This window comes from Neopelma chrysocephalum, unplaced genomic scaffold, assembly GCF_003984885.1.
Source record: "Neopelma chrysocephalum unplaced genomic scaffold, ASM398488v2 Primary Assembly neopelma1_78, whole genome shotgun sequence".
Taxonomy (NCBI): Eukaryota; Metazoa; Chordata; class Aves; order Passeriformes; family Pipridae; genus Neopelma; species Neopelma chrysocephalum.
This window is the reverse complement of record NW_020897739.1, coordinates 184,906-194,709: the sequence shown is the minus strand read 5'-3', so window position 1 is coordinate 194,709 and position 9,804 is coordinate 184,906. Positions and strand designations below refer to the sequence as shown.

At 54.6% G+C, this 9,804-nt stretch overlaps 1 protein-coding gene across 1 annotated transcript; it reads right to left on the bottom strand.

Annotated features, from left to right (window-relative positions):
- Window positions 1-265: 265 nt before the first annotated feature.
- Window positions 266-9,696, bottom strand: PARM1 (prostate androgen-regulated mucin-like protein 1). Its single transcript, XM_027689916.1, has 4 exons — window positions 9,590-9,696; window positions 1,724-2,395; window positions 927-1,005; window positions 266-369 (listed from the first exon to the last, which is right to left on the bottom strand). The coding sequence occupies exons 1-4, from the start codon at window positions 9,639-9,641 to the stop codon at window positions 285-287; spliced, it is 888 nt and encodes a 295-aa protein (XP_027545717.1). The 5' UTR covers window positions 9,642-9,696; the 3' UTR covers window positions 266-284.
- Window positions 9,697-9,804: the final 108 nt, after the last annotated feature.

The window sequence follows — 9,804 nt, the reverse complement described above, 5'->3', positions numbered from 1 at the left end:
CCATCCTCTCCTTCGACCTCCCCATCCCTTCCCCTGGGGAATTTGGGTTCCCTTGCCTACGACAAGTGGTTTGACGTGCCCCAGGACTAAAGGCCAAAATTCAGGTTTATTGTTGGCACACTGCACACCCGCCCTCCGCTTCCTGTGATCCACCAGACCCGCCGTGATCCTGCCCCTGGCAGGGGCTCCTGCCCCTGGCAGCATCTCCTCGACAGCGGATGCTCTGCTGCAGAAGCGCTTATAAATTAAAGGTTTTTGGGGTTGGTTTTTTTTCTTCATCCCTGCTAGGAATCATCGTAGAGAGGATTGTTGTAGTTGCCCCAGGAGCCGTAGTCGTGGTCATCCAAAAGCCTTCCGTAGGAGGAATGCCTGCCAGGGAAAGCAAACCTATTGATTTGGGGATTTGTTAGCTATTTTACCACAAGGTGAAGAAATATTCATGCAAGGGCTTCCTGGGTTGGGCTTTGGGATATTTTAAGAGGAAGCACCAGCACAGAAGGTAAGTCCGGGCTGGATTTTGCCCCTGTTGAACCAGACTAGACAGGGCAGGGAATTAAAACAAGACCTTTGCTCATCTCAGCTGTCAGCAGAGCCTCATTAGGGATGCTCAGTGCTGGGCTGTGCTGCTGTTTATTGTCCCAGTCACAGCGAGACCCACGGCAGCAGCTTTCCCAAGGGATAATTACTGGTTATGGCTATGCTGAGCAGTGTCTCTGGCATTTGAGTGAGGCTCTTGTAAAATGAGGAATTAAAACTCTGCTTTCCAGTATAGAAGGGGTAGGAAACGCAGCCGTGCTGGGACAAGAGGCTACACATCATCCCACCGCGCATCTCCTCAGGGCTTTGCCCTTGAGCATCACCCTTGTGATGGTGAGAGGGGCTGAAGCCTCGGGGGGGTGGGAGGGGCACCCCAAAAATAGCCTTACCTGATCTTGAGGTACGCTGCTGCCCCGAAAACCAGCACCACCACCACGATGACAGTCACGGTTATGGCCACGATGCTCCCTGTGGGTGATCCATCAGAAAGGGCAAGGTTCAGCCTCCCCAAATCCCAGCTCTATGGTGCTCACCCCACGCCCCAGCTGCTCCCAATACACCCGTGCCATCCATCTCTGACAGGGGGAATATTTCCTCACTGCTTCCCAAAGAGGATGCGGGTCACTCCTATATTTTTGCGATGGCCCCCTTCCCATAAAGTCAGGGGGACTGGGGATAAAACACAGCTGGGCTTTGCTTGGGGGCTATGGACTCACTCCTTGAAGCTCCTCCCAGCACCAGGCAGCCAAGGCTGGAAAATACTCCACATCCCTCTCTTTTCTGACCTTATGGAGCACTTTTCAGCTACCTGAGCTCACAGAAGGGGACAGGGAAAAGCCGGTATCAACTTAGTGAGGTGAACAGGAGGGAGGAGAAAAACCTGCATCAGGCTGCATCACTCAGGCTGCACCCACCATCCAGCCACTTGTTTCCTCTCATCCTTAAGTGTTTCAAGGCAAATTCACAAAACTAAGGATTTTGTTCCTGTCTCCAGGCAACCGAGATTTGTCACCTACAACTCCCGGCCTCTGCCAGCAGAGCAGATGACACGGGCCCCTCCAGGAACGCTGCTGAGTGATACTCCCAGGAAGCTGAACACCCCTTCCCTTCCAACTTGGGGGGTCTACCCCTCCTGTCTGAGCACCCCAAAGCTGGCACCGTGCCTCGGAGGAGGGGTGGTGCTCACCTGCACTCAAGGCACGCGGCACCTCCTCCATGGTGACTCCGGTGGCTTTGTCGGAGGCCGTGGCCTCGGCCGCGCTGGGGCTCACCACAGTCACTGGGGGGGACGTTGGCTCCACGGCCAGGCTCGATGCCATGGCCAGAGTCCCCAGGGAAGGGACATCCTCGGTCAGCATCGGCGGCTGGGTGGTGCCAGGGCTCACCAGGACAGGCGTTGGGGACAAGACTGAGTCCGGGTCGCCGGTGGGAAGGGAGGCGGAGGATGAGGACGCAGCCGTGCCCGTGGGGCTGGAAGCTGCCCCCAAATCCACGGTGCTGCTTGCTAAGCTGGTAGGATTTGCTGTCCGATGAGCTGGGGCTGTCTCCAAGGTGGGTGGCACCGAGCTGGGGTTGGAGGCTGCGGAGGGACCGTCTGTCATCGCGATGGAGCTCACGGTGGCGGAGACGGGAGCGGGGGACGGTGCTGCCACAGGGGTGGCGTTGTGGCCACCCCCTTCCACTGGCCCGGAGGACACCCCATCTCCGGAAGGTCCCGTGGGCATGGGCAAGGAGGGCTGGCCAGGAACTGGTGTGGGGACATCAGCATCCCTGGAGTCTGGTGGCACTGGGATCCCCTGCCAGAGGAAGGGGGGGCTGATGGGGTGCCGGGGTGATTCTGGGGAATCATCGCCCAGTCCTAGGAGTGAGACAAAGAAATATTAAAAACAGGGAAGGCCTTGGGGTGACCTGAGGTGTGGGGAAGCACTGAAGGTTTGGAGAATTAAGCTGGAAGTAAGTTTGTTTTTAAAACGCTGAGAACCATCTAAAATAAAGAGATGGAAAATGAAGTTGTGTACCTAGAGGTGAGGTTTAAACCAGACAGTTGCCCTGGCATAAATCAACCCCCATTTTTTCCCCAAGGTTGGAATCCCCCCATTCCCAATCACCCCCTCCATCCTTCCAGCATCTCCTCCCAGCAGCAGGGTAGGAAGCTCCTCCTCGCAGCAACCACCGTGCAGCTGGGAATGATAACACAAGACGCCTCTTTCTCCTCTCCCCCCATTTCCTTGTGCATTCATTTATTTGTCTCCATTTCTTAGCATGAAGATGAGTCATTTTCTCCTCTGTCCCCACCAGCTGACTGCTGGGGCTTTTTTCTCCCCCTTTCTAGGCCTGAACTCAGCACTGGTCCAGCACTGGCAGCTGGCTCCCTCAGCATGGTTGGGGTGAGGGAAGAGTGTGCCAGCACTACGTGACATTGGGAGGCATTTTTATTCCATCTATTCATTTATTTACACCCCCAGAGCATCCCAAACCCAGCACTGGGAAGAGCAAGAACTCATTCCAGCTGCAATGAACTAATTATATGAGTGTGGAGGACAAAACCATTCAGTGTCTTGTGTGTAGAAATGATGGGATGTGGCACTGGTCAGCAGGGACTCACTAATCCAATCAAAATTTCTTCATTGGTGCTGTGGATGCCTAAGTGAAGGGCCCCCTTTCCCAAGGAAAAGGGTCTTGGAGGTGGGACTGAGGACATGGCTGCTCTTTTCTCTCAGGGATAGGCACTTGGAGATGCCTCTGAGCTTTCCCCCCCTCAGGCTGAGGACACAGGGCTAATAAACCTTAGGATAAGGGAGAGGAGATGGATGACAGGCTGGAATCTGGTTACTGAATAAGCCACCTGGCTCAGCACTGTGGCTTTCCAGACCACCACAGCAGCAGGGAAGCCTGGAACAAGCATCCTTCAGATCAAGGTTCAGCATCCATCTGTGTTTCAAGAGTCCTTGTTCTGACACACCTGGACATTCCAGATTTCTCCAACAGGTACCAGGCAGCCTCTGCAGCCCAGCATGACCATCAAGATCCCCTCAGGGCTGGGAGCACCTTGAAAGTTTGTCACCTCTGTAAATATAGATGCTCCCAGGCTCTCTGAGACACAGGACAGATTTCCACCTCTGGGCAAAGCCACCCCGAGGTCCCAAATTGCTTGGGGTCAGCAGAGCTCCCATGATCTACTTGAACTTTGGAGGCAAACCAATAGGGAGCTGGGAAAGCTGGCAGTGCTGCAAGCCTGGATGAGTCAGGAAGTTTCCGATAATATCTGAGGGGTATAAATTCAGAGGGCGAGCCAGAACTGGATGCAGGAACAATCCTTGGCTGCTGGTTGAGTGCTTCTGGCCAAGAAGGTCACAAGTCACAACGACACTTCCCAGGAGAGAGCGCACAACTGAAGGCAGCACACTGCTCAGCTCAGGCCTGGTTTTCCCTGACTCTCCCTACCAGCAATCCCTGGGCCATCCTCTTCTTTCTCCAAGCCATCAGCTCTATCGGGTGATCTGGGACCCAGTCCAGTGGACCCCCCTGGGGTCCAGCTCTCACCTAGAGCACACGATCCCAGGAAATCCCAGCCACGATCCTAGAGGCAAGGCAGGTTGCTTCTGAATTGGAATCAGGATGAAAGGACAAAAAGGCTGAGGACAGCATTGGGATGCTCCACATGTCACTCCACCCAGCTCGTGGGCAACCTGTCCATGGACTGATGACTGTCCCCAGGGCCAGAGAGAACCCAGTTTAACTGCAAGTCCTGTCCTCTACCATCATGTGTGAAAGGGAAGATCAAAGGGAAAAAGAAAAGCCAAGGAGGGTGTTTCCTTGTTTCCACAACACCTGGTCTGTAGGAGCTGCTGCTGGGAGCAGGAAGCAGAGCAGTGCCCTGGAATAAGGGACAAAACAAACAGCTACAAAACTCCTTTTAAGACCAAATCCAATGGCTAAAAAAACTCAAGCAGGGGCTGTCAGAGGGACTGAGGGATGTTAGCTCCCAAAGGATGCCGAGCATAGCTCAGCCCTGAGGAATTTGCCCATCTAATTCACTTAAGGCAGTTGACCACCCCGCTGGAATCCAGCACAGAGCTGAGGCAGGGGCCTTCCAGGACAAGGTAACCACCTCGGAAAGCAGCAGGGCCACACTTCAGAGCCCCACGGGAGCTTTGGAAAGTCCTTTTCCCAGATTTTCTTCACTAGCAATACAGAAAACAGCCAAGGAAAGAACAACCCAAAGCCAAATAATTCTAATATTCTGCTTTGGGGACTATTAACCCTAATGACCTGCCAGCCTAAGGAATGAGCCATCCATGTGATGGACTGTCTCCCTCTCCTATTGCCATGCTGCTCTCCTGGCTCCTGGAAGCCACACAGAGGGGCAGGTCTTGCCCTTGAGGGAGCTGAGCACCTCTCACATTCTGTTTGGGAAAGGGCTGCCTGACCTGGGCTGGAAACCTCTCCGGCAATGCATTTCCCAGGCACTCCAAAAGCCATTGCAGCAAATCCTCAATTGCTCTGCCAGCTGAAACGCAGCATAAAAAGCCACTGGAGGACATCTCCAGGCTGAGTGAATGACATCAGATGGAGCAGCCTCGCTGGAGCAAACAAACATCCACTGATAAGGCAGAGATGGAGCTTTTAACAAGCCAGAATTCATTGTGCTTGACATAACCACCGTAAGATCCACACGATCTAACCCACACCCCTGCTCTCAGCCCAAATTAACCAAGGCACCCAAGCCCCAGCTGCAGTCAGGGGTGCTCCTCCAGCAGCCAAGGCCACGAGGATAATGAAAGTTTCCATAACATGAATATTATTCATTCCGCCTGCCAGCAGCGTATCCTGACTGTGCTTAAACAAGGAATCCAGCCACCTGTTCTGAACAAGAAATACAACAACAGGATGAAAACAAGCCCCTGGAACATGGAGATCTGCTGAGCACCCGTTTCATAGTGTGCCTCTGCAGTAAGATTGGGTACCACCTTCTGTATCAGCTTATCAGCTCAGCAGCTGTTTTTGGGGCAAACACCGAAAAAAAACCCATATAACCAAGACAATACCTAAGCACCAGACTACTCTTTAAAGTAAAAGTCTACAATAACATCACTCCTTAACCTACCCAGAGTAAGGAAAAAAGAACCTTTTGCAGGTCCTGTATTATGCTGGTCCTCACCAAGTGCTGATGACAGAACAGCCCTGACCCCTCTGGTCCTGCCGTGTGTGTTGGTTCATAACCAGGTTAAGTGATGCAGAGCAATAAAACAATCTATATTTAAATATAAGGATTTCCTGTTCACGACCTCGTTGCCTTGGCTTTGGTTTCTGTGGCCAGGGATTCCCGTACCTTGTGCTGCTTTCTTTGCAGTTCCCTTCCTCCCTGTTCATGCTCAGTTGTAACGTTCACTGTGGTTTTCAGCTGTAAAACCGGAACCATCTGGCTGTGGATGGCAAAAGCTCTCCTTACGGTGGCTGGGACTAAACAAAACTCGGTTCTGCTTTGGGTTCAACTAGTTTTTCCAGCTGTTCAGCCCTGCACTGCCTCACCTTCCCTGTCACCACGTATTTTGGGATTTGGTGACGTTCACTTCTCTCCTGCCTGGCTGGAGGCCCCATCTGCAGTACACAGGGGTCTGACTGATCTCTGTACTGATATGGGGGAAGGAACACAGAGGATGTGGTGGTTCTTTGGGCTCTTCATTTGTGTCTTTCTTTTTCTAGGGCGCTGTTGTGGAGCTCTGCCTCATTATCCGCCAAAAATACGGATGATGGGGAGGCCTGGGAGCAGCTCTACAGGCTCTAAACTCTGTCTCACACCCACCAAACCTTTCCATGCCATCGCAGAGGGAACACCCAGCTGGATTAGTCATGGGAAACAGTAGCTCCTGGGGGTATCTCTGGCTGCTGTTGGGCCTCAATTAGTAAACCAGAGCCAATGTGGAGACTCCTGAGGTCTGAAGCAAAGCCCAAGCACTGCATGTGTGTGCTGGTGACCCATAATGTGGGCAGCAGCACCCCTGGGCCACGTGCTGCTCCGTTGCCTCCTGCTCCACCACCTCTGCTTTCAGTGCCAGGTTCTGTTGGTGACGGTATAAAACCGGCTCTGAGAGGAGAAAGAGACCAAAGGGAGAAAACCAGGGGGCCAGACACACCAACAGGTAAAAGGCAAAGCTATTCCCTGACGCTGCAAAGAAGCCAAGGCCGTCAGATCAAATAAATCTGCAGTTGCTCTGATTTACTGGTGAGCTGAGCCGGCTTCCTGCGTGATTAGTTTTATTCTGCTGCATGGTCGTTAAGTGCTTTAGGTCTAATTGCTCTGAGGCTTCATGTAGCTAAGAGAAACAGCTCCACAATAGAAATCCATGTGCTGTATCCGTGTGTCCCTCACCATCCTGAGGCTCTGTCCCAGCCGTGCAACTGGTCAGGGCACCCCGGGGATGTTCATCCTACTGACAAGCCGCTCCATCAGTATCCACTTCCCCGGATGTACCAGCATCTCTTGGCAGTGCACAGCCTGGCTTTTGCAAAAGGCAGGAGCAAAATCCACGTGGCTAAATAAAAAAGGTGGGGATTTGGGGAATCTGGCAGTCTCTGCTCCTCCCAGCTGAGAATAACTTTTAAAATCCACATGTTCAGCCCGCACGCTGAACAGTCCCTGTGAGCAGCTCCTTCCTTGCCTGGGGTGGGTGGCCAAGTTCTCCTCAGGCACCACCTGCCCCATGATCCCAACCCAGGGGTGAGGACTGTTGGTGGCATAACAAACCCACCCTCCACGCAAAGAAAATGTGGTGTTTCCCCCCAAAGCGAAGTGTTGCTTAATTATTCAACTCCTGAAGCCCTTGATCCTGAAGTTGCAATGGAATTACAGCAGAAAAGAAGGTGAAGAGGAGCCTTTAGGTGGTTGGGAGGATGGCAGATGGACCTGCCTGCTTGGGACACCTCACAGAACTTTTTCCCAGGTGAATATCTTGGATATGACTTCGGAGCCAGCCAGGAATGTTGCAAACAGCAGCTCTGCCCAAGTGACAACATAACAACTTCGTAATTTTCCTGGCCAGCTGCTAATTACTGCTTCTAGGTGCAGCTTTCAACGTGCATCAGCCCCATTCCAGCCCTTCCCATGAGGAGAAGCAACTGGGTTCGGCAGAGGAATTTTGGAGCATCCTCTGGTATTAGAGGCAGATTGTTCCTTTGGGCTGGGAGAGGGGATAATTAACTACCCATTTCTCCTGTACTCCGAGGAGGGGCAGAGCCAGGAATGCTCAAAGTTTTACCTCCTCCACGGCAGCCTAAAACAATCCCTGAGGCTCCCAGGTCCCCAAAAAGCAGCTTTTCCACCCCAAGTCTCCATGAAGAAGCACTCAAAACCTCTAAAGCCAAGAGCTTTAGAGCTCTTGCAGGTGCTTTAAAATGTCTCAGCCGGGGCACAGGGTGAATTGCTGAAGGGGAAAGCAGGCTCAGGGCTGGGCATCATCTCAGGAAAGCAAAGCAGGTTTGAATTTACATCCCGAGTAAGGAGTAATAACAGGATCAAAACTTCCTTGTGTGAGATGCTGTTATTTCATTACGTGGCCAGGCAAAGCCCAGACTTCTTTTACTCCTGCCTGGTGACATCCTTGCTGTCACTAAGTCCTGAAGAATGAGCTCAAAGCACATTTAAATCCTCCTCTGTGTTTCCTCCCAAGTGATAGACATATATACGTTTAAGAATTATTTCTATGGGCACAAAAAAAGTCGTAGAAAGCATCTGAAAGATGCTCTGGGGGCGTTTGGGAGCAGCCCGAGGGCCATGGGACCACAGTCCAGGGAAATCTTTCCCGGCTTTTCTGCCAAGCCTTGCTGGCGTTGGTGCTTTAGAGAGGGATGGTCGTGGGAACAGCTTCGGGTTTGGCCCAGGCGCTGGGAAAAACCCGCCTCCCGACTCCAAAGGTTGGCTCCTAGCAGAGGCTGGCTGCTTTGGGGGCAAATTGGGGCCAGGCAGGAGCCTGTGAGAGCAGCACCCCCAGCAAAATGTTCATCCCCATCCCTCCAAAATACATTTGCTTGGAAAACGCAGAAACAGGACCTTGTTGGCAAACTCCCCCTTTACAGGGAGAAGGATTCATTCGGCTCTCCCTCCCCTCACACCACTGGGATCACTTGTCAGGGGAAGGTTTCCCACAAGCTGATGTGGTTCGGGGTGGTGGTTTGGGGTCCTGCAGCCGGGACCTGCCCAGCTGCTGCTTTGGGGACGCGGTTGAGGGGCTGTGGGCTGTCGTAGCAGGGAGAGCAGCGCTGGCCCTGCTGCCTCGTCCCCTCGCGCTGCTCTGCCGGCAGGGACTGATAATGACAGCTCTGCCCGATGGATTTCTCCTCGCGCGCGTCCCCGGTTATGCAAGTGTGTTTTCCATGTTTCTGAGCAGGCAGCTCCTCGTGTTGTTTATTAAAAACCCAGCCGGGGTGGGTGGCGGGGTAACCTGCACTCGCTGTCGCATCGGCCGGGGACAGAACTGTCTCCTCTGACCGTCTCAGTGGGGGGAAAAGGTGTCAAATTGGGTGTTTCTGTGGAATGGGGAGGCTGGTGCTGCTGGGGGGAGATGCCTGGAGCTGGTGGGGAAAACACCAGGAGCTGGGGGTGCGGGAGCCTCCGCTCAAGGCCAGGGAGAGACATAAAAGCTCCTTCAAAGCAGTGACCATGCCGGGAAGGGGGATGCAGGGCTGGGGGTGAGCACCAGCCCGGGTGGGGAGGGTGCCAGTGAGGAGATGGTGGTGGTCCCATGAAGTTGTCCTCCTTCAGGGCAGCCGGGAAACCGGCTGAGAACCCTCCTGTGGGGCAGGGGATGAGGAAAAGAGGGATGAAACGCCCCTTGCCCGCTCCCACCGGTGTCACTGGGGGACGCCTGGGGAGCGTGAGTGGGACCAGTGGTGGTGGGTCGCTCTGCGGAGCCCTTCTCCGGACATCCTGCCGGGAAGGAGCCCGACAAAGCGGGGGCTGCCTTCTCCCCCGTCGCCCCCATCCCGGCGCCCCGGGGGCTCCCCGGTGTGTGTCCCCCCCCGTCCCCACGCCGGTGCGGCGGCGGGCGCTTACCTGCCGGGAGGAGGAGGAGGGCGAGGAAGAGGAGGCGGCAGCAGCAGCCCATGGTGCCGGCGGCGCTGGCAGCCGCGGCGGGAGGGACGCACCGCCCGGCCCCGCCACCGCCACCGCCCCGGTCCGGCCCCCGCCGCCGCCGCCGCCGCCCCCCCGCCCGCGCCCGACCCACAGCGGCACCTGCCGGCCCCGGGCACCGCGGCGGGGATGCGGGA